Genomic DNA, 25,579 nt, shown 5'->3' with positions numbered 1-25,579 from the left:
GTTAGAAGTATTATGACCTAGAGTGTAAAATCTGTAACTTGAGATTTTTATGCTCGTTTGTCCAACTACTAAATATATATCAGGGTAAATCCTCAGTAGGCTGTTAATGTACTTACTCAAAGTTGTTAAATAGTGAAATAGATGTGAAAATTGTATATACAGCATGATTATAAAGGCAAGATTACTTGTATAAAGATTTGAAGGAATCTTGAAATGGTAATAGAGTGATCAAATTTTTGATTTAATTTTCTTTCATAAATTAAACATTATCTTACAGTCATTATATTAGGATGATTGTGCTTACTCACTCAGTCGTGTCAGTTGTGACTCTTTGCCACCCTTTGGACTGTATAGCCTGTCAGTCTCATTTGTCCATGGGATTTTTCAGGCAGGAATCCTGGAATGGGTTGCCATTTCCTTCTCCACAGGATCTTCCTGACCCAGGAATTGAACCTGCGTCTCCTATGTCTGCTGCATTGCAGGCGGATTCTTTACCTGTTACTATTCTATTACGATTAATGACATAGTGCTGAATATTTGTGCATATCGCATGCGGATGTAATATAATTCTGATGGTTGAATTTTAGAAGGAAAAAATAAATCTAAATTGAAAAGATTTTGGCTTTTATGTAGAAATCATCACAAGTAAGAGTGTTTGAAGAAACTCTCTTTTGTTATTAGGAATATTATTGACAGTGTTATTACTAGGGTAGTGTTCCAAGAAAGGGACATTCTTTTTTTAAATAGCAACTTTATTGATATACAATTCACACAGTACACAGTTCACTCATTTAAAATGTACAATTCAGTGTTATTTAGTATGTTTACAGTGATAGTGTACAACCATCACCCCAGTCGTACTTTATTTAGAACATTTTCTCGTCTGCCAAAGAAATCTCGTACTCATTAGCAGCCACTCCCCATTTCCTCCCTCCGTGCATCCCTCCCTCCCTGCATCCCTGCCCAGCACTAGCCTACTCTCTGGCTCTGTAGATTTGCCTTTACTGGACATTTCAGTATAAATGGAATCATACAGTATGTGGCCTTTTGTGTGACTGACCTCTTTCATTTCACATGTTTTCACATAATGTTGTAACAGAAAGAAGTGAAAATGTGAGTCGCCCAGTCGTGTCCGACTCTATGCAACCCCACAGACTGTAGTCCCCTAGTCTCTGTCCATGGGATTCTCCAGGCAAGAATACTGGAGTGGGGTAGCCACTTCCTTCTCTGGGGATCTTCCTAACCCAGGGACTGGATCCTTGTCTACCTGCATTGCAGGCAGAGTCTGAGTCACCAGGGAAGTCCCTTAATGTTGTAGTATCTATTAGTATTTCATTACTTTTTATTACTTAGTAAGATTCCATTGTATGGATATTTTGTGTTTCTGTTCACTTGTTGGTGGACGTGTGAGTTGTTTGCACTTTTCGGCTCTTAAGATTTATGTTGCTGTTTACATTCATGTTTTCATTTCTCTTGAGTGTATACCCAAGAGTGGAATCAAGTAGTAACTCAGTGTTTAATCTTTTGAGGAACTGCCAGAATCTTCCAAAGCGGATGCATCACTTTACATTCCTGATAGCAGTGTGTGGTGATTCCAATTTCTCTATATCCTCATTAACATGTTATCTGTCTTTTTCACTAGCTATCTTAGTAAGTGTTGAGTAGTATCACTTTGTTACTTTGATTTACATTTCCCTGATGGCTAATAATGTTGGGCATCTTTTTGTGTACTTATTGGCTATTTGCGTATTTTTAGAGAAATGTCTGTCCAAGTCTTTTGCCTATTTTGTTACTAAGTTGTAGGAGTTCTTTATACCTTATCAGATGATTTGCAAAAGTTTCTCCTTTTGTGTACCTTGCCTCTTTTACTTCCTTTTAAAATTTTTTCTTTTTCTTGCAATTGAGATATAGTTGATTTACAATACTATATTAGTTTCAGATGTACTACATAATGATTCAACATTTAATAGATTATATTCCATATAAAGTTATTATATAAAATATTGGCTGTATTCCTTTTGCATTTTCACTTTCTTTGAAACACATATTTTATTTTGATGAAGTCTAGTTATTTTTTCTTTTGTCAGCTGTTCTTTTGGTGTGTTTTGAGGGGTATACTTCTGATTAAAATGATTTAGAAGACATACCCAAAAAAACACTGCCAGTGAAAAGTAAATGGTTTAGTTTTGCATGTTCAGCTGTCTTGGGAAACTATACCATGCAAAATGCATCATTTTTAAAAAGCAAGTTTTATTCACCTTGTTAGTTGTTAGTCACCTGTAAGTAGCATCTAAATAAATTACTCACTAATCTTTTGGCTGATATTCCTACAATATATTTGAAATTCAAAGGTATTTTTCAAAGATACTGTTGTAAATAAAGATATGTCCAAACATAGGGACTAGTAGGTAGGGTTTATTTTTAACATCTATCCATTTGAGTAAATTTAAATTACAATAACAGCTGTATAGTATTCCATTGTAGGATGTGCCTTGATTGTTTACTTCTAGCCTGCTCCTTTTTTTTTTCTTAGACTGAGTTAATTTAAAGCAGTTATCTGAATGTGCTATATCACTGTACCAATTAAGAATGCTGTTGGTACTAGATTTCAACATTTATAGATCTGACTAGAACTATAATTCTAAATCCTACAGTAACTTTTAAAAACTTAAAAGATAGTTTTTTAAATCTTCCCTATGTTTTCTTAACTGTTGAATTTATTATGCATCTGTTTTGTGTCAGGCACTGTGCTAAGCTCTGGGGATAACAAGATAAATAAGACATGATTCCTGCCAAGGATTTTGTAGTTTGTGTAGAGTGACAAGTTCTGTGAGATGTGTGGAGTACTGATTCCCAATTTTGGTTATGGAGGTAAATAGAGCAGATGACATGCTATATGAGCTGAATCGTTACCTGGTGGAGCAGGGGAAAGAATATTCCGTATAGAGAACATGTAAAGGTATGACATGTTTATGTAACAGAAATTGGCCAGTATAAATAGAGTAGATAGAGTTTGAAAAGTTGGCCAGGGAATAGGTTATAAAGGATCTTAAATCCATGGTGCTGCTGCTGCTGCTAAGTCGCTTCAGTGGTGTCCGACTGTGTGTGACCCCATAGACGGCAGCCCACCAGGCTCCCCCATCCCTGGGATTCTCCAGGCAAGAACACTGGAGTGGGTTGCCTAAGGCTTGTGAATTCAGAAAGAGTAGAGAGCCATATTCCCATGGATAGAGGAGCCTGGTGGGCAACAGTCCATGGGGTTGCAAAGAGTCAGCCACGATTGAGTGACTTCACACACTCATTCAGCAATAAATAAATATATTTACTTATACACATAAATTAATTTTTAATAATTAAAAATTGTACTACTATTCTAACTTTGTGTAACTATGAAAAAATTAAAGGTGGAAAACAATATTTGAAATAAACTAAGACTATAGTAATTTGAAATGTTCTGATTTCTGTACCAGAAACCTGATAAAATATGTGCTACACACTTGAACAGAAAAAAGTTGCAGCCTGCTGAAAATGCATGAATGAGTGAGAGTTTCACTGTTAACTCATATTAAAGAAATCCCATTATTCCCTTAGGATTTCCTGTGTACCTACCTGTGCTGTTACACCTGACCATCTCATGTGGACTGAGGGCACCAGTGTCAATCTCTGTTCGTGAATATTAGTCCACCTTGATTAGTAATTGTTAGATGAAAATTAAATATAAATACTTCTAACGATTTTTTCTCATACTCCAGCATACCCCCTAGCACCTCTAGTACTTGCTTTTTTAAATTTGAAGTATAGTTGATTTATAACATTAGTTTCAGGTGTATAGTTTAGTGATTCAGTATTTTTTGCAATTATACGTCATTATAGTTTATTAAAAGATAATGGTTATAATTCCCTGTGCTGTCCTCATGCTGATCTGTTTAATATTTTATGCTGCTGCTGCAGCTGTTTACTCACTAATTTGTGTCCAACTTTTTGCGATCCCATGGACTATAGCCAACTAGGTTCCTCTGTCCATGGGATTTCCCAGGTGAGACTACTGTAGTGGCTTGCCATTTCCTTCTCCAGGGGATCTTCCCAACCCAGGGATCAAACGCACATCTCCTGCACTGCAGGCAGATTCTTTACCACTGAGCCACCAGGGAAGAGGTGGTAGTTAAAAGCTAGGGAGAGTGCATAGAGTCAAGATAAGAAGACTGAGAATAGATTCCTGGGATAAGACTCAGGTTTGTCAATGAAGACACTTAGGAGATTGGAAAGGTAGGAAAACCAGGACAGAGTAGAAGGTGTTTCAGAGAATGTCAGTCGAGTATCATGATTTTCAAGGATAGATCACAGTTGCAGATGCTCAAAGAAGCCAGGAATATAGAGACTGAAAAGAGGCTGTGTCTAAAGAAGTCAGTGGTGGTCTGAAGTAGAGTGTTCTAGAGGAGAATTGTTAGTTAAGCCACCTTGAGTTTAAAATCTGTTACTCCATCTAGTCTGTCAATCGTTTATGAATACTAGAAGTGTTTACTAGATTAACTATTGTGGTTATATAAGGTTATGAAAGAATTCACACCCATGTGAACTGGCAGTAAAGATAGTTATGGTGAAATGCTCTGTTGTAGTATGAATTGTGTAAAATATTAAAAATTTGATCTAAAGTATAACTCTATATCTTTAAACTTTATCTTGATGCAAAAGTATTTATTGGCTACCCTCTCTGCTACTTAGCACAGAGGTATGAAGTTAAATTAGAAGTTGGAAGGATACTAGGAGAGGCTATCAGCTGTTTTCATTGTTTTATAAACCACTGGGTGATTTTAGCATCTTGTTATATCTTAGCAGTATTGTTATACCTTCTCCATTATTCTTGCCTGTAGAATCCTCATGGACAGAGGAGCCTGGGGCTACAGTCCATGGGGTCACATAGTCGGACACGACTGAGTGACTCAGCACAGCACATACTTTAGCCATCTTCCTTTATTCTGTCTGTGCTATAGTCACAGATTAATTTATTAGCTGGGAATACTAAATTAAGGTGAAAAGTCACTTTAGAGGAATATATTATTTCATGCCTAAAGACTAAATGTAATATTTATCTCTCCTAAAGACTAATGTAATATTTCCCATTCTACCTTTAGGGAGTAGAAACTTAAGAGGTACTTAAAAATGAGATGAATGAAGATGGGTATCTGTGAGTTTATAGTAACAATTAACAGGAAAGGAAAATAATTTCCTCTCCTCCTTTTTATGTTAAAATTTCCCTCTCCTACCATTTTTCTGTTGTATGAGTCAGGTGATAAAGTGGAACTTACTGAAACCAATATTAAATTTTACTTTACAGTCTGTGCACCAGAGCATGATGGAATCAAAAGACTTGGTACCAGAATGTAGGAAGTGGTGGTTGAGGTAAGAGTGGGAAGGTAGGCTGTAGCCTTTTGTAAGACCTAATGTACTCAGGTAGGTTCCATTTTTTGTAGTGATTGCCAGATATTCTTCAGAATTTAAAAATTGTATCCCGAGGTTCCTCAGAAATGCATCATATTATTCTTTGCAAGAATTCTTCCTTCTTCAGACTAAGGTTATTAGTAAAAGGAAGCCACTGAAAAGTGGTGAGAAGTTCTTACTCCCATTTAGATTTTCTTTCCTGCATGCTTTTTTAGAAGTTAAAATATTTTATGTATTTTGGTTATTGTAGCTTTACTTTTTATTGTAAGCTTAGAAGCTGTTTTAACAGTACACACTTAAAATATTGTTCTGAAATTTCTACATTTGAACAAAAGACATCCCCCCCCCCCGACTGTTAAAATAAAAGGCTAATGCTCCCCAACTGCACTATGGAGAAAATTCCATTCACAGTTTCTGTTAATTACCAGCATTCATTCTTTGTATTATTTACAGTATTTGATGCTGGTACATTATAATGTATCCATTAGTTGTTTGGAAGAGTTCAGTATATCAGTATAATACTTGAAGCACGTTTTTGAGATAATTATGCTTAAATTTTTATATAAAAATAATACCATTCACATTTACTTTTTTCCCCCAAGGTACTTTCACTGATATCACACATCATCCCTAAAACAGTCCAAGACTATTACCTCAGTTTTATTGATAAAGGAACTAAATTTAGAGAGGCCAAGTAAATTTCCTAACAGTTTAGTGGCAGAATGAGACTAAAACCTCTTGTCTGCTTATTTTTTCTCCAGTAGTTATGTTACCACATATTATAAAGATTTTTCAGATTGGCCATTTCTCAGTTCAGACTTTCTTCATAATTCAGTGAGTACTTTTGCTGCTCTAGCTGACTAGATGACGAGATAAATCAGTATTTTGGAGAGCTTTTCCTCTAGTTTTACATCCCTTCCTGATGGACATTCTGATAAACTACCCTTTGCCACTGTATCATTTGAGATAAAAAGCGAAAAGTTGCAGTCCCTGGATTTGTCAGTTTGTTAACTTGAATAATAAAATTCCATTAAAAGTCAAATACATCATTTAATTACATTGTATTAGTGAGAGGTTAAAGTTAAAATTGCTCAATGTGTCTATAATTCTAATACCATTCTGTAAAGACTCTGAAGTCTCGAGTTCAAATCAGTTTTTGGTGTAATTAATCACAAAGGAGTCTCTGTATCTTATATTATGATAAAATCTGCAATTTCATATTTGATATTCTCTTAATTAAATTTTACTGTTAGAGGGGATTGTAGACATTATACATTTCGATCTTCTAGTTGGTATCTTCCCTTACATAACTGCTCCTTGAACAGTTCTAGCAAGGATGAACTCAGGTACTTTATGAGATAGTGTAAACCACTTGTGAATAACTCTGGTGGTTAGAAAATGTTGGAAATTTTTGTTGCAAAATACTGCTTCTTATACTTTCCAACTATTTTTCTGATTTCTGTCCTCCCATACAAGGAAGATACTCAGGTTTTCACATGACAGTCTGTCAAAATAACTGAAGACTTCTCTAATTTCCTTTGACTCCTTCCTATTTCCAGACTAAGAGTCTTTACTTTGATTTATTTTTATTTATATTATGTGAGGTTCGGTCAGAATTATCTTCTTCTGCTTGTGTTTCATCTGTTAGGGTCTTAAGTTTTTTTCCAAGTTGAACAGAGTACTCCAGAATTTGAAATGACCTGTGTAATAGATGGTGGGAAGGTTACCTGCCTTATACTGGCTATTTAAATATATGCAACCTGAGTTCTTTAATTTTGAAGAAACTACATCACAGTATTAGTTCATTTTGGGTTTATAGTCATCTAAAGCTTCCTTGGTGGCTCAGATGGTAAAAAAATCTGCATGCAGTGCAGGATACCTGGGTTCTATCCCTGGATTGGAAACACCTCCTGGAGGAGGGCATGGCAACAAACTCCAGTATTCTTGCCTGGAGAATCCCATGGACAGAGGAGCCTGGCGGGCTGTAGTCCATGGGGTCACAAAAAGTCAGACACAACTGACTGACTAAGCAGAACACAAAGCCCTTTTGCATGAAAGCAGTGGATAAGTTCAGATCCTTTCATTTATTTTTATTGCCATTGAACTTTTCAAACAAGTGTTTCGACTTTACAGTTACCGTTATTATATTTCATCTTCATTTATTTAGTTTATTGTTGCAATTTGTCTGTAGCTTTTAACATTACTAATTTGTTTTTGGCATACTAGCCTTTCTTGTGTTTGTATCATTTGAGAGTTTCTTAACCAACAGATATTTTTTGACTACTTATTATAGGGCACTAGATATGTTTCTTTTGCTTATTGTATTAATAGTTTGGGTGTGGGGGAGAACTTTACAGATTTATTTTGATAAATGTTTCCATGAATATCCAAGTTAACTTAGAGAGAGAAAAGGAACTTGCCCTGCCCCACATTATAATTTAATAAAACACCCAGTAATCATGGAATTGTATGATACTGGTCCAGGAACAGACAAGTAGACCACTGGGACAACATAGAAAACTCAGTTCAGAACTTAAGATCAACTGTTCTTATAAATAGATCAGTTAAGTATAGACTGTTTAGCAGACAGTGTGGGAAAACTAATTCACCGTATGGAGAAAAAATTGAGTTCTTACATAATACTATTTATAAAGAAGAACCTAAGATGGATTAGTGACCAACATAAGATAAATAAAATTAATAAAGCATAATGCACCTTTGTGACTTAATATTAGCAAAGTATTTCTTAAAACCTTAAAAAATGAAATCATAAGTTGAAGAAATCGAGTCATTTGATGATACATCATTAACGTTTTCAGTTCAGTAAACATGGACATTGTTAATAGGCAGATAACATTTGAGGGGAAGATATTTGCAACAACTAAACCTGTTAATGAAATAATATTAGAATAACAAAGAAACTCCTTCAGTTCAATGAGAAGACTGGCACCCCAATAGAAAATGAGCAGAGGAAATAAACAGGGAGTCCACAGAAGTAGGGAAATAGGACCCTCCAGGAGGATGGTTTAGTGCAGGCATTCTGAAGAGCAGTTTGGCAATTCTTCATCATTTAGTTGATAAAATTCTCTTGGACCTAGCGTTCTGTTCCTCAGTGTATATAGCCACAGATTATTCTCACAAGTTCATAAAGGGACATAGAAGGAGATAATGCCTTGCAGCAGTGTCTTGGTGGCTGACTGTTGAAGATACTGAGTCTGTATTGCTGGGAGACCAGATAGACAACATGTAGAGTTCAGTTCAGTTCAGTCGCTCAGTCGTGTCTGACTTTGTGACCCCCTTGGACTGCAGCACGCCAGACTTCCCTGTCCATCACCAACTCCCGGAGCTTACTCAAACTCATGTCCATCGAGTCGGTGATGCCATCCAGCCATCTTATCCTCTGTTGTCCCCTTCTCCTCCTGCCTTCAATCTTTCCCAGCATCAGGGTCTTTTCAGATGAGTCAGTTCTTTGCATTAGGTGTCCAAAGTATTGGAGTTTCAGCTTCAGCATCAGTCCTTCTAATGAATATTCAGGACTGATCCCCTTTAGGATGGACTGGTTGGATCTCCTTGCAGTCCAAGGAACCCTTAAGAGCATCAGTCAGAAACAATGAACTAAGTGTCCCACAGCAATGTAAATAGATTTTAAAAACCTTATGCAGAGGGTAAAGTTGGAATGTATACAAACAGAAGGATGTTCATCAAACATATTAGAGAAAATAATTTATTGAGAGGAACGGGAATAGGGAAATGGATATGGAAGGAAAAGAGTCAGTTAGGGGTCTTAATGGATGAATGATGATAATGTGGCAATGAACCGAGGAGCATGATTAACTTAACCTTTTGTATCTGGAGAGTAAAAGTGAGGTTTGGAGGCTCATGTGGCAGTGGTATAAAAGTTGGGCCGGAGAAGAAAAAATTAGAGGCCTAAAAATTAAAATAATCCAGGTAGTAGGACATGAGGTTTTACGTTGGCGGTAATTGGAATAGAAAGTTAAAAGAGTGGTGCAAGAAATAACTTGCAAAATAAAATTCAAAGTTGAGGGAAATAGAAATTTTGAGTGTTTGGAAAGTTTCTCTGGGTGTCAAATCAGCTTAATTTTGTTCCAGAAAATGCTTCTTTCTCCTTTCTCTTCTATTTGACTGGGCTAGAATTGAAATTTTTTTTCTCATCCTTTTAAATGTACTATAAATTATATTTAGTACTATGTGAATATACTGTCATTGTAATATAATTAGATTATATAAACAAAATAAAAAATCATTCTTTTCTTCACTTTTCTCCAGAGGTAACTAACCATTGTATCTGTGTGGTACATACCCTTCTAGATATTTTTCCACTGCTTTTACAGATTATGTGTGTGTAAAAATAAATTTGATTTGTGGATATTTGGTGTTATTCTCTCTATCATCTGCAATTTTTTTTAATGTCTAAAAAACTTTTAAAGTATCTTTCCATGTAAGTATATAGGATAAAAATATTTGCTGGGTAAAAAATAGAGGTTTCAAAACCTTTTTATTGGCTAGATACCATTGGAATGGGATGGAGGGGTACAGAGTACAGGTGTGTTTATTGCTCTTAAAATCTCACAGTCTAGTAGAAGTAAAGTATATAATACTAATACTACAGTGAAGTAAGTGTTCTAATAGATATATGTACTAGGTGCTGTTTGAGCACAAAGGAAAGAGCACCATATTCTTTGATAAATGTGTCAGTTAGTGCTTAGATAGTGAAAGGGATTTTAGATCATCTATAAGGATAATATTTTGCAGGTCACCTGTGTCCCAGAATAATTAAGTGATTCACTGGAATCATTTCCAGAAATCAGTCTTTCTGGTATCCTAAACTGTAATCCAGAAGGGAAAATCTTTGTCATGTATAATGATCTTTTAGAATTTTGTGACAGCTTTAAATAGTGTAAGAAACTACTTTAGTTAAGATTTTTGTATTTCATCATGCAGAGGATTATATTTATGCATTTTTTCCCCTTCTTAGGGAGGTGGTTGACTCAATGGTTCAGCATTTTAAAGTGACTATATTTGGAGACCGTAGACCAGTTTATGATGGAAAAAGAAGCCTTTACACAGCCAATCCACTTCCTGTGGCAACTACAGGGGTAAGATGCTAAGATGCGTTCCTTTATCAGAAAACTATACATTTGCAGTGTCTTTTAAATGCATTTATGACCATTTTATTATGGTCTGTGTGTATCATTTATCAGTTTTAACATGTTATTTTTAAATAATTTCAAACTTAAAGTTGTAAGATTCATGCAGAGAACTCATGTATACCCAGATTCATTAGCATTCTTAAAGTTTACCATTTGTTTTATCATTCTCTTTTTTTCTTTTGCTCTCTTTGTGTCTATAGAGACAGCTATATATAAAGATACGTATATATACTTATTTCTTCTTGAACCATTCAAGAGTAGGTTTCGTACATTATACCCTTTAGTGTGTTTTTCCTAAGAACAAGCATAAAAACCATAGTACAGTTACCAACTTCCCTACATTTTATGTCGGTAAATTTTTGTCTGATCTGCCCTTAGTCCAGTTTTCTCATTTGTTCCAGTGATGTTCTTTAGCATTTTTTTCCCTTTAGTATAGAATCCAATCCAAGTTCCTGAATGTATTTACTTTTTTCTTAACTTATTTATTTTTAATTGAGGATAATTACAATGTTGTGTTGGTTTCTGCCATACCTGAATGTATTTAAATGTCATGTCTTCTTTGTTCGGGAAAATTTCCCAGCCTTTTTTTTTTTTTTTCTTTTATGAAATTAGCATGGTTGAAGATTATAGCCAAGTTATTTTGTAGGATGTCCCTCTGTGTTTTTCTGGAGCTTCTTCTTGATTAGATTCTGATTGAGGTTTTTGGGCAGGAAAATTGCGTAAGTGTTCTTTCCTTATAGTGTATCATATCAGGAGGCACATAATATGTATTTATTTCACTAATGGTGAGGTTAACTTTGATCACTTGGTAAAGTTGGTATCTGCCATGTTTCTCCTTTCAAGTTATTCTTCCTTATGTGGGGAATAGAGTTTAGTTTTGTTTTTTTTTTAAATTATAATTGTGGTAAAGTATATGTTTAAGCTGGTTTTAGAAAAGGCAGAGGAACCAGAGATCAAATTCCCAACATCCGCTGGATCATCGAAAAAGCAAGAGAGCTCCAGAAAAATATCTATTTCTGCTTTATTGACTATACCAAAACCTTTGACTGTGTGGATCACAATAAACTGTGGAAAATTCTGAAAGAGATGGGAATACCAGAGCACCTGACCTACCTCTTGAGAAACCTAATAGCAGGTCAGGAAGCAACAGTTAGAACTGGACATGGAACAACAGACTGGTTCCAAATAGGAAAAGGAGTACGTCAAGGCTGTATATTGTCACCCTGCTTATTTAACTTATATGCAGAGTACATCATGAGAAATGCTGGGCTGGAAGAAGCACAAGCTGGAATCAAGATTGCCAGGAGAAATATCAATAACCTCAGATATCCAGATGACACTACCCTTATGGCAGAAAGTGAAGAGGAACTAAAAAGCCTCTTGATGAAAGTGAAAGAGGAGAGTGAAAAAGTTGGCTTAAAGCTCAGCATTCAGAAAACTAAGATCATGGCCTCTGGCCCCATCACTTCATGGGAAATAGATGGGGAAACAGTGGAAGCAGTGTCAGACTTTATTTTTTGGGGCTCCAAAATCACTGCAGATGGTTATTGCAGCCATAAAATTAAAAGACGCTTACTCCTTGGAAGGAAAGTTATGACCAACCTAGATAGTATATTCAAAAGCAGAGACATTACTTTGCCAACAGAGGTCCATCTAGTCAAGACTATGGTTTTTCCAGTGGTCATGTATGGATGTGAGAGTTGGACTGTGAAGAAAGCTGAGCACTGAGGAATTGATGCGTTTGAACTGTGGTGTTGGAGAAGACTCTTGAGCGTCCCTTGGACTGCAAGGAGATCCAACCAGTCCATCCTAAAGGAGATCAGTCCTAGGTGTTCATTGAAAGGACTGATGCTAAAGCTGAAACTGCAATACTTTGGCCACCTCATGTGAAGAGTTGCCTCATTGGAAAAGACTCTGATGCTGGGAGGGATTGGGGCAGGAGGAGAAGGGGACGACAGAGGACGAGACGGCTGGATGGCATCACTGACTCGATGGACATGAGTTTGGGTAAACTCCAGGAGTTGGTGATGGACAGGGAGGCCTGGCGTGCTGCTATTCATGGGGTCTCAAAGAGTCGGACACAACTGAGCGACTGAACTTTGAACATATATAACGTTGGGCTTCCCTCGTGGCTCTGTGGTAAAGAATCTGCCCGCAGTGCAGGAGCTGCAGGACCTGTGGATTTGATCCCTGGGTCGGAAGCTCCCCTGGAGGAGGACATGGCAACCCACTCCAGTATTCTTGCCTGGAGAATCCCATGGACAGAGGAATCTGGTGGGCAACAGTCCATGGGATCGCAGAGTTGGACACAACTGAAGCGACTTAGCATGCATGCACACACAAATAACATTATCATCTGAGCAATAAATTTCAAGATATGGTTCAATGGCAAAGTACATTCACAACCATTGCCAGCGCAAATCTCCATCTTATAAAACTGAAACTCTGTACCCGTGAGACACTTAACTATCCATTTTGCCTCCCTCAGTTCCTGGCAACCATCATTCTACTTACTGGTTTTATGAATTTGACCTCTGTCAGTACCTCATTTAAGTGGAATCATACGGTATTTTGTGTTTTGTGATTGGTTTATTTCACTTAGCGTAATATTCTCAGGGTTCATCCATGTTGTTGTGTCAGAATTTCCTCCTTTTTAAGGCTGAATTGTATCCCATTGTATGTATATACCACATTTTACTTATCCATTCATCTGTTGGTGGACGTTTGGTTGCTTTCCCATTTGAATGTGAGTTTACTCTCAGTTCAGTTCAGTTCAGTCGCTCAGTTGTGTCCGACTCTTTGCGACCCCATGAATCGCAGCACTTCAGGCCTCCTTGTCCATTACCATCTCCCAGAGTTCACTCAAACTCAAGTCCATCGAGTCGGTGATGCCATCCAGCCATCTCATCCTCTGTCGTCCCCTTCTCCTCCTGCACCCAATCCCTCCCAGCATCAGAGTCTTTTCCAATGAGTCAGCTCTTCGCACGAGGTGGCCAAAGTACTGGAGCTTCAGCTTTAGCATCATTCCCTCCAAAGAACACCCAGGACTGATCTCCTTTACTCTGCTGCTAAGTCGCTTCAGTTGTGTCCAACTCTGTGTGACCCCATAGATGGCAGCCCACCAGGCTCCCCCATCCCTGGGATTCTCCAGGCAAGAACACTGGAGTGGGCTGCCATTTCCTTCTCCAGTGCATGAAAGTGAAAAGTGAAAGTAAAGTCGCTCAGTCATGTCCGACTCTTAGCGACCCCGTGGACTGCGGCCCACCAGGCTCCTCCATCCATGGGATTTTCCAGGCAAGAGTGCTGGAGTGGGGTGCCATTGCCTTCTCCGTCCTTTACTCTAGGGACCTCATATAAGTGGAGCCATACAGTATTTGTCCTTTGTCTCTGGCTTCTTTTACTTAGCATAATGTCGTACAAACTGTACCATTTTACGTTTCCATCAGCAGTGTACAAGGGTTCCAAATACTTGACACCTTTGCCAACATTTGTTTGTTTATCAGTTTTTGATAGTTGTCATTCTAATGAGTGTGAGGTAATATCTCATTATGGTTTTGATTTGAATTTAGTTAATGTCTGCTGAGCGACTGAACTGAACTGAACTGAATGACTAATGAAGAACACCTTTTCCTATGCTTATGGGCCTTTTCTGTATCTTCTTTGGAGAAATGTGTATTCAATTCTTTTGCCTATTTTTTAATTGGGTTATTTGGTTTTGTTGTTGTTGAGTCTTAGGAACTCTGTATGTATTCCTATGGGATATATGTTTTAAAATATTTTCTCATATTCCATAGGTTGTTTTTCCACTATGTTGATTTTATTCTTTGCACCAAAGTTTTAAGAAAGGGAGATACTTTTAAGCACTTATAGAAAGTGCTTGAAATGCTCAAAGCTTGTTTCTTTTGATTATCTTTAAACTTACAAAGATAGTTAATAAAGGAGATACTTTTAAGAATCTTGATTCTCATTAGACTTTTATTAACTGATGATTCTTGCTTGGAAGGATTATTATTATATAACAATGGTTGTTTTTCTAATTCTGTCATTCCTTCTACATTAATAATTGGTATTCTACTGTAAGGGAGCACATTTTCTCCTCTTCTGTGTGTTTATCCTTATTTATTTGCCCCAATTGTCCCAGGTTTGGCCTGCAGGAGCCCTTTTAAATTTGTGTGCTTTTGTCATGATACAGCTTTTTTTTCTTGAGTACTTCCTTATTTTTGGACCCAAGATATTCCAGGTTCATCTTATGTTTTCCCTCTGATAGTCCTGCAACTAGCCGTATCTCAAAGGTACGCTGGTTTCTGTTAGTTGAGGAATACAAATTTAGAAACCAAAGTCTTGTCACTGGATGTGCTCATTGCTGAGGTCAAACTGATTCTGCTAGTTCTAGTCTATCCCCACTGGATTCTTCCTTTACTCCCTATGTTGCATATTTGTAACTTTCTTTTCCTTTAAACCCCTGACTCCACAAAATATCACCACTTTTATATGTTTATTGAGTCATACAGTACATATAAAATAGTTTCTGAATTACTACATGATGTCACTATAGAAGAGAAGGCAATGGCACCCCATTCCAGTACTCTTGCCTGGAAAATCCCATGGACGGAGGAGCCTGGTGGGCTGCAGTCCATGGGGTCTACTAAGAGTCAGACAAGACTGAGCAACTTCACTTTCACTTTTTACTTTCATGCATTGGAGAAGGAAATGGCAACCCACTCTAGAGTTCTTGCCTGGAGAATCTCAGGGACGAGGGAGCCTGGTAGGCTGCCGTCTATGGGGTCGCACAGAGTTGGACGTGACTGAAGCGACTTAGCCGCAACAGTCACTATAGAAAACAAATCTGATAGTGGGGATTTAAGGTTTTATTTTGTATGCAGTTCTTTCCCACTCACCCCTCTCCCACACCTCTAACTGAAAGTGTAGTCAACATATGTTATTATGTTCAGAAGTTTTGCATTAGTGTTTTTTTTAATATTCTTTCAATCTGGCTGTTATTTGTTTGAATTGCATTTGGTTTCATTTGATTTTGTATCTATTCAATTTTAGCTTTTCCTCTCCATCTTTGTCTTTTTGTTGTTGTTGTTATAGGACTTAATTTAACATGCTTCCAAAAATCAAAACTACACTGGAAAATATGCTCAGAATTGTTAATCTCTCACTTATTTCTTCCAGTCTTTTCCTTCCTATCCTTTGAAAGTTAGCTGCTTTTTCTTGTTTCTGATTCATGCTTGCTGTTTCTTTTTACAAAAATAATACTTGCTTTTTTAACAATATTGCTTAGAAGTTATTCCATAGCAGTTCCAACCGGTCTTCCTCATCCTTTTTTTTTATAGTGCCTAAATGGGCATTTAAGTCATTTCCATGTTTTTCAGTGACAGAGTGCTAGCACAAATGACTTACTGACATTTTAGTCTATTGATTTGACATTGAGATTGGTTATTTTTTTGTATTTGTCTTTTCTCTTAAATATTTAAACTTAAAAACAGTTGTATTTATCTTTTAAACTTTTACCAATTGACTCTTTTCCCATCAACAGGTGGATTTAGATGTTACTTTACCTGGAGAAGGTGGAAAAGACCGACCTTTCAAAGTGTCAATCAAATTTGTCTCTCGGGTGAGTTGGCACCTACTCCATGAAGTACTGACAGGACGGACCTTGCCCGAACCACTGGAATTAGACAAGCCAATCAGCACTAACCCTGTCCATGCCGTTGACGTGGTGCTACGACATCTGCCCTCCATGAAGTGGGTGCTTCTGGCTTTTTTTTTTTTTTTCCTTTTTAGATTTTAAGTAGGAAAGCTGTCTTCTGAAGAATAGGTCTTGTAGTCTTTCCTTGGCTAACCTTCAGATGTTGTATATTTTGATTATCTCAGTTGAGGAATAGCATCCATACCAATTCAATGACAGAAGTAAGTTACATAAAATTTTCTGACTTAAGAAAGTAAGTGTACATCATTACTTAGCTATTCTGTTGGATATTTTTCAGAAAAAAATGTCTAACCCTTTTTCTTAGGAGCTATCCATCTTGAGTAACTGATGCATTTTCAATTTTAGTATTTTAGTTAAATCACTTTGTCTTAAAGGTGATTTCATTATTTTTATAATAGTATCAAATTATGTTGAAATTATTACTGTTTTAATCATATTAGCATCTCACACATGTATATATGTATCTTTGTGTATATGTAAAGGATCAGTGTGTCTTTTTAAAGAACAATATTGTCTTGAGACTTCTTGGCAGTCCAGTCAGACTCTGCGCTTTCAATTCAGGGGACGTGGGTTCAATCCCAGGTCAGGGAAATAAGATCCCACATGCTGCACAGTGTGGCCAAAGAAGAAAAATACTGTCTTACAAACACATTTATCGAAGTAGCTTTTTGGTTAGTGATTGTTTATTCTGTAGCATTTTTTAAGGTAAGAACTATTTTTTAAAGCTTTTTAAATAAAATTAGCCTTACTCAAACTAGTGTTAGTTTTAAGTATAGAGAATTTCAGTGAGGGATTTTTTTCATTTTGAATAGTTGCTTTTTGCTTTCACAAAGTTGGAAAACTTTTAGTTTCATATATTCATAATGATGGGCATTTTACTATGATAAGTTAAGATTATATACTCTAGACTTACCTGTTCTTCAGATTTAAATATTAAATGGGAAGGAAAAGATTGAATATACCATTTTAATTCTTGTAGATATACACCTGTGGGGCGTTCCTTTTTCTCAGCTCCAGAAGGATACGACCACCCTCTGGGAGGGGGCAGGGAAGTTTGGTTTGGATTTCATCAGTCTGTTCGGCCTGCCATGTGGAAAATGATGCTTAATATTGATGGTAAGGGAATTTAAACCATATTTTGTGTTGGGTAGTTGATTTCTGTATGACCTCTGTGTGTGTGTGTGTGTGTGTGTGTGTGTGTGTGTACATTTTATATATAATTATACATACTGGTGTCTTGAATTAATATTTGGACATACATTAAGACAAACATATATTAGGAAAAACCTTTATTTTTTATTACATTTCATTTAGAAAACATTTATACAGAACTCCTGGAATGCTATTAAACATGAAGTAAACAAATGAAAACAAATATAAAAGCCGTGACATGATCACCTGAGCTATTTATTATAACTCATTTTTGTCCTTAACTAGATAAGTCAGTATTTCATTATGAAATGCATATTTTAAAGGAAGAGAAGAAGACTGCTGGTCTTGGTGACCTGCAGATTATGCCTGCCGCTGAGGCTTAATGTTGTGCTAGTCGCATTCTCATTTTTAGGGTTTTTTTTTAAAGATTATTTTTAAGCGCATATTAGAAGTAGAGAGAGTAGTATGATAAACTGCTATCTGTGTATCCATTACCTAGATTGCCCCAATTTTTCTACCTTTGCGTAAACTATACACATTTCTCCCTCTACTGCAGTAATTTTAAATCAGATCCCATACAGCATGTTATTTTGTCCCCACTATAGTATGCACCTCTGAAAATATGGATGTTTCCCTACACAGTCACAGTGCCACCATTTGTATCTAAGAAAATCTGATCATTTTTTCGTAGCTTCTAATTCCCTGTCCACAGATTTCCCTGATAGTCTCAAAGGTTATCTTTCTGTAGTTAGTTGGTTCAAATCAGGATCCAAGCAAAATCCACACATCACATTTGGCTACTTTGCCTTTTAAAAATGTAGTAGTCCCATTTCCTTTTCTCTTGTTTTTTTTTTTTTCCTATTTTATGTCATTGACCTGTTGCAGAAACTTTCACTTTTCCTCTAGAATATCCAAAAATCTGGATTTATCTTTTGTTTTCTTGTAGTGTCATTCCCTTGTTCCTTTATCTCCTATATTCCCTGGAAATGGAAGTTGGTCCTGGAAGCTTGATTCACTTCTGATTCATAAGTGCTCCATCGTGTATGGTGTTAGGAGGCACCCAGTATATAGGAGACCCAACTTTGTGTGATAACTAAGATTGATCAGTATGTTCAGAGATCAGTATGCCAGAGCTCTCCATTGTATATTTCCCAATCAGTCTTTCAGTTACTGATATTCCATTCATTGACCATTGTCACCTGAATCATTTATTTCAGTGTGGATTACCAATTAGAATTTTTTCTTATTCTGATATTCCTTTTGCATTAGATGGAATTCCTATATGGAAAAGTGCATTGTTGTGTTGGTAATTCATTGTCTTTGATAGCTTTCTTGCTTTTTGGCACAGCAGAATGTTCCAGATTCAACTTACATTTCTTCCTCTGTACCTGGCATCAGCCATTCCTTCAAGGATCCCTGGATCTTTCCAGATCAGTGCATAGTCTCATCATCATTTTCAGCTGCATCTACCATTGTAAAGATGTATTGAGAAGATATTTTTTTTAAGTCGTCTTTAGGTATATACTGGCTGCTTCCCTGGTGACTCAGACGGTAAAGAATTTGCCTGCAATGCAGGAGACCAGGGTTCAATCCCTGGATCAAGAAGATCCCCTGGAGAAGGGCATGGCAACCCACTCCAGTATTCCTACCTGGAAAATCCCATGGACAGAGGAACCTGGAGGTCTACAGTCCATGGGATCGCAGAATCGAACACAACTGAGCAACCAACGTTTTATTTTTATTTAGATGTATACTAGGGATGTTTTTATTTTTTTTCCATTTCAGAACATCATTCATATATTTCTATTTTTAAGATAGATTCCAAGAGATGAGATTGATGGGTCAAAGGCAGATATGTTTTTAATTTTGATTATTATTGCTAGATTGCCCTCCAATGAGATTGTAAACAGTTTGCATCAGTAAATGAGGTTACCTGTTTCCCTGTACCGTTGCCACTAGATGTGTCAAACTCTAGATTTTTGTCAATCAAATTTGGAAGAAATAGTTTCCTTATGTACCATTTTGCATTTGGCCATCCTTTCTCATATGTATGGGTCACCATATTTCTTTTTTTTTTAATTAATTTTTTATGTCCTTTGCTCCTTTTTTTCTGTTGGATTATTGGTCTTATTTACTGAGAGAGCTTTCTAAATCAAGGAAATTAGCCCTCTGTGGTATGAATTGCAGATATTATCCCTGGGTTGTTATTTGTCTTTGATCTTTGATATTATTTTTGCTTTTTATCCTGTAGAAATTTTCCTTTTGGTGACAGGTGCATGTCTCAGTCGATCCTTTCTTTTGTAACTTTTAATATCAACTAGGGCTGGTGTCATTTTTCTCTTCCAAGATTTCTAGGCTCTTCTTATGTATATCATTGTATAAGCTTTAGAAACACCTTGTCAGATCTAGTGGGTGTGGGAGGATGAGCTATTACTTTTACTGTGACTCCATTATATTTTTAGATTAAGTTATTGAGTTTTTTTTATCAGGATGTAAAGTTTAATTTTGGTGTTGCAGATCACCACCAGAATCCAGTTACATTATTAAAGAGAATGGAATCACAAACATCTTAGTTTGGGGATTTCCTGGCGGTCCAGGGGTTAAGAGTCCACACTTTCATTCCAAGGGGCAAAGGTAGACCCTGCAAGCCACATGACGTAACAACAACAACGAAAACAAAAACTTAGGGAAAAAAAGAGATCATCTTAGTTTAAAAGGTGCCAGCTTCACCACTTTTATAGTCCTTCGGACACACACTTCTACCAAATAGCATTTGATAGAAGCTACAGACTTTTTCTTCTCTTTCTGGAATCCAGAACTCAAAGGATGGATTAATTCCCATACCTAGCTGACTGCTATATCTCCCTTACGAATCACATTATGCACATAAGACATAATAAAATCACAGAATATTTCAATATGAATTTTAGAAAAATGCATCTGAATGGACATTTAGAAACACTTAGAAAAGAGTTATCAGTATAATCCTTGATTACCATAATTTGATGCCTCGGGGGGTTGAAAGGTAACAGAAAAAACTTTTTCATTGACATATATAACAATATTCATAAAATTTTAATGACAGTAATCCTGCTTGTCAAGTTTCTATTTCACAAGTACAAGATAATTTCAGGTTAGCCCATTTCTAAATGATACATTTCCAAAACAGTGTATACTAAATGTCCGTGAAACTTGTATATAGTTTTCCATCAAAGTCTAATTATCTGCTAGTTGTTTAACGTTAAATGTATAGTCTGTCCCACCAGAACTCAGTTTAGAATCAACCACAAGCTCTACAGAATTCTTTATCAATAAGCACAATCACAATACTACTGATTCCATTCAGGGTTCTCTCTATAAAAAGGCTGGAATTGGGTACAAAAGGAAGCCTAAGATATCTAAGACATTGGCTCTGTGCTAAAGGAGCTTAAAATCCCATGGGATTGCCAAGGTCAATGCAAAGTAAAAAGGACATCTGGCAATTCTGAGCAACATAAACAACTTGCCAAAATAAACGCAACAGGAGTTCAGAGGCGGGAATCACCATAGGCTACAGTTAGGCAAAGGTTTACAGGGGAAGCAAAGTAAGAGTTGAGCTGCAGTTAGAAAGATGTTATGGCTTTTGAAGGGCAGTGTTCCAGCTCCTGCTGACTGGGCATTGGGAGCTTGCAGCCAGCACTATGGCCCCTGCCCTCAGGAAGATGGGGCTTTGCTTGGAAACAGCAACTTAGGAGTTTTTACTAGTAGTCATACATTAACAAACGCTCATTCCCAACATAACTACTAGTCTACACTGGTGCCCCAACAGTCTACTTATCCAGAATTGTCCTCTTCTGATAACTTCAACCTTCTAGAAGTAATTTTTGAATACTGAAAAAGCTGGTGTGAAGCCCTACCACTACATACTCACTTTACTGTCATCTAACATGCAATTAACAAGTTGGAGAGCAGCTGTTGTGACTGGGTTTGCTCTGTGTCAGACTCTAGGTGTGCACACCTCACAACTAACTGTAAGGTCAAGTGCATTTCCCAGTTTATTTTTTATTTTTATTTTTTAGTTCTACCAGTTTGTTGCTACCAACCCATTTCCCTCCACCCTCATACATACATGCTCAGTCATGTGACCCCATGGACTGCAGCCTGCCAGGCTCCTCTATCCATGGACTTATCCAGGCAAGAATACTGGAGTGGGTTGCCATTTCCTTTTCCTAAGTTATTGAGTCTTAAACACTGAATCTTTCTGTCTAAGAAAATGCTATGCCTTTCGATTTGTTCAGGATTACTTTATTTTCCTTCTGGAGTGTTTTAGAATTTTCTTTCCCTAGTGACTCAGACAGTAAAGAGCCTGCCTGCAATACAGGAGACCTGGGTTCAATCCGTAGGTTGGCAGGATTCCCTGGAGAAGGGAATGGGGACCCACTCCATTATTCTTGCCTGGAGAATTCCGTAGACAAAGGAGCCTGGCAGGCTATAGTCCATAGGGTCGTAAAGAGTTGGACACGATTGAGTGACTACCACTTTCACATAAAATTTGCCGTTTCTTATTATCATTCCTGGATATTTTCTCTCTCTCTCTGTCTTTTTTTCTTATTAAATGAACTTATATTCCAACTAGTTATTTTTTATATACATGAAGTCTTTTAATTGATATATAGTAACTTTTTTCTCTCTGCCTATTGAATTCCATTAACTTTTCAAGTTATTTCCTTGCAGTTTCTAGGTTATAATCATTTTATCTGCAATAGTGATAGTTTTACCTCTTTGGATTTTTACACCTCTGATATTTTTTATCAGGTTATATTGACTAATTAGAACAGTGTTAACTGTTAGAGAGTAGTGGGCATCCTCTTTGTATTCCTTACTTTAGAAGGAATGCTTCAGTATTTCTGCATTAAGTATGATGCATGCATGTATGTATGTATATGCTTAGAAGCCTCTGTTGGTTTCCATTTTATTGAGTACTTTCAATCAATAATGTATGTTTTTTGTCAGATGTCTTTTTAGTATCTGGGGAGTTCTTTATATGCTGTTTTCTCCTCTTTTTAAAAAACACTGAACTAAATTTGTGTTTCTAGATTCTTTTAATGTGGTGCTGAATTCTGTTTTTTAACACTTTACCTTTTTAATCAAGTTGCAAAAAAAAAAAAAGCAAGATTGATCTGATCTGCAATCTTCTCTTTTTTAATGCAGTCTTTTTCAAGTTTTGGTATTAATGTTTAATTTCACAAAAAATTTGGAAGTTGCCTGTGCTCTAAAATGTACCACAGTTTTTAAATAGTGTTAAAATTATCAGCTCTTTTAAGATTTCATGAAATTCCCATGTAAAATTTTGTAGCCTGGTTTGTTACATTTTGTTCAGTGAATAGTTCTTTTAAAGCTTTCATTTATTTTGTGAAAATCAGTCAGTTTAGGCTCTCTGTATTCAGTTTTGCTAGTTATATCTTATTAGAAAATTATATATTTTATCTATATCTTTACTAAGTGGTCTCTTTTTTTTTAATTTTATCTATTTCTATCGTTTATCCCCATTGATTCTTTTTTAATCTTTGTGCTTTGTCCTTTTTACTCTTAATTAGGAGAGGTAGTACTCAATGGCACCCCACTCCAGTACTCTTGCCTTGCAAATCCCATGGACGGAGGAGCCTGGTAGGCTACAGTCCATGAGGTCACTAGGAGTCAGACACGACTGAATGACTTCACTTTCACTTTTCACTGTCATGCATTGGAGAAGGAAATGGCAACCCACTCCAGTGTTCTTGCCTGGAGAATCCCAGGGACAGGGGAGCCTGGTGGGCTGCTGTCTATGGGGTCACAGAGTCGGACACAACTGAAGTGACTTAGCAGCAGCAGCAGCAGTACTTTAATCAGCCTGTTTTCTGCTCCTCACTCTGCCACCTGCCTCCACCAGAGAGGTTTTGGAATTTTTTCTGAGCTCTCTGGCCTTGTCTTCTGACTCCTCAGTTTCTTTTTTAGCCTAATAAATTTTTCCCTCTACTTTTCTTCAGTTACCTTAGTTGTTTCCCCAACTTCTTTTTTCCCTCCTACACTGGGTCTTCCTTGTGGCCCGCCAGCTTTTTCTAGCTGTAGCATGTGGGCTCTAGAGCGCACTGGCTGAGGCTCAGAGGCTCAGCGGGCCTCTCTGGTTGCCATGTGTGTGGGGGCTTATTTGCCTCTTGGCATGGGATCTCAGTTCTCAGACCAGGGATCAAACTAGCATCCCCTACATTGGAAGGCGGATTCTTTACCACCAGACTACCAGGGAAGTCCCTTTCCTAACTTTTTGAACTATAGTCGTAACTCAGTTAATTTCATTTTTCTCATTAAAAAAAGAATTTAAAATGATTATTTTGGAAATTCCCTAGCCATTCAGTGGTTAGAACTCCATGCTTTCATGCTGAGGGTCTGGGTTTTGTCCCTGGTCAAGGAACTAGCATCCCACAGGATTATATTATTTTCTCAAAACACCACAGATTGCATTTGTATTTCCTCTATTATCCAGTGTTGTTTGAGAGACTTTTTAAATTTTCATATTGAAGATCTTTTAATTTTCAGATTGTGTTGTAAATTTCTAGTTTCATTGTGTTGTGTACCAGAGAATATGGTTTGTATTTCTGTTTTTAGAATTTATTGAGGTCTTTTTTTTAGTAACCTAACATCATCAGAATTTATGAAATGAAAGTTCAATAGCTCTTTGAGAATAAGATACAATCATTTTTTAGGATTGAGTTAAATGAATATCCTTTAGCTCTTCAGTTTTGATTATGTTGTTTACATCATCTATTTCCTTATTTATTTATGTTTACTTGTCTTAGAATGGGAGAAATAAATTTAAGCTTCCTATCATGTTTCTATTTCTTTTTATACTTCCACTTCCTTAATTTGCTACCATAGTATTAGGAGCATATGTATACCTGTCTTTATTCTTTGTTGTAATTTATACCTTTACAATGATAAAGTGACTTTTTTTGTACTTTTTGGGCCAAAAGTCTATATTATCTAACAGAAGGATTACAATCCATGTGGTCTGTTTTCTGTGCTTTTTAAATGCTAGTTCTGTTATTAGGAACCCCATCAGTGGTTACCTTCATACTTTCATTTAATACTCATCTTTCTCCCTCTTTAAATCAGTATCTTTTGCTTTCCTTAATAAGTAACTTTTATGTTAACTTTATTCTCTTCCTTCCCCTCCTCTACTTTATTAACTAGTTTTAGCCAACATAGCATTATTATATTGTTCATTATGATTTTACTTAAATTTCTACTACTTGACTCTCAGCTTTGACTCTGTTGCTGTAAAGTGTGCCCTCAGTTAGTTTATTCTACTTTTTATGATTGTTCTGTTTTCCATGTATTTGCATACACTGTTATTCCCATGGTTTTGAGCATGTCACAGCTACATTCCGTCTGTGCTCATCTTAAATCTACAGTTGTATGTCTTGGTGCTAATTGCAAGTCCTTTTGCTAGAATGTTTCCGGGCATCTCTTGGTTGCAGTTTGTCCTCAAGTTACTTCAGGCCTTCCTGAAGTAACTTCCTGACTCATATGAGTAAGAACTGAGGTTTTTTGCGCATTGAAAACCATTTGTCTATGTCCCCATTCCTAAAGGGGACTGCTTGATTAGACATAAAATGATTGAATCACACTTTTTTTTTCTCATTCTGTTTTTTTATTGAAGTATAGTTGATATACAAATTGTGCCAGTATCTACTGCACAGCATAGTTACTCAGCTGTAGGTGTATATACATTTTTTTTTAATATTCTTTTCCATTATGGCTTATCTGAATTATACTTTCTTGAGTTTCTGATAGATACTTTCCCACTGTCTTCTGACACTGAATTTTCAGTAGAGAATTAGGATGTCAGCTGATTTTCTTGTCCCTTATAAGTACCTTCTTTTTTTGTCTGGTTGCTGAAAATATTTTTTACAATCATTTTGCTAGATTTTTTTCTTCAATGTTGACTATTTTAAGTCAGTTTTATTTAAAACATGGGATCCCCTTTGAGGATGTAGGTTCAACTCTTTTATCTTTTTTTTTTTTTAATCTGTCATTTTATTTTCTTTTTAAAAAGTTCTATCCTGCTTGTTCTTTACTGTTTCTT

At 36.5% G+C, this 25,579-nt stretch overlaps 1 protein-coding gene across 1 annotated transcript in view; it reads left to right on the top strand.

Moving 5' to 3' along the window:
* The window catches only part of LOC128044603 (protein argonaute-3), an 87,543-nt gene that overhangs the window by 5,980 nt on the left and 55,984 nt on the right, over window positions 1–25,579 (top strand). The window contains exons 2-4 of the mRNA XM_052636920.1: window positions 10,436–10,556; window positions 16,153–16,361; window positions 17,306–17,442. Of these exons, the coding sequence (XP_052492880.1) occupies window positions 10,436–10,556; window positions 16,153–16,361; window positions 17,306–17,442 (467 nt within the window). The remainder of the gene's footprint in view (window positions 1–10,435; window positions 10,557–16,152; window positions 16,362–17,305; window positions 17,443–25,579) is intronic.

The sequence above is a fragment of the Budorcas taxicolor genome, chromosome 3 (assembly GCF_023091745.1).
Source record: "Budorcas taxicolor isolate Tak-1 chromosome 3, Takin1.1, whole genome shotgun sequence".
In the NCBI taxonomy this organism is placed as follows: Eukaryota; Metazoa; Chordata; class Mammalia; order Artiodactyla; family Bovidae; genus Budorcas; species Budorcas taxicolor.
Note: the sequence above shows the minus strand (reverse complement) of the source record. Positions and strands in the feature narration are given on the sequence as shown.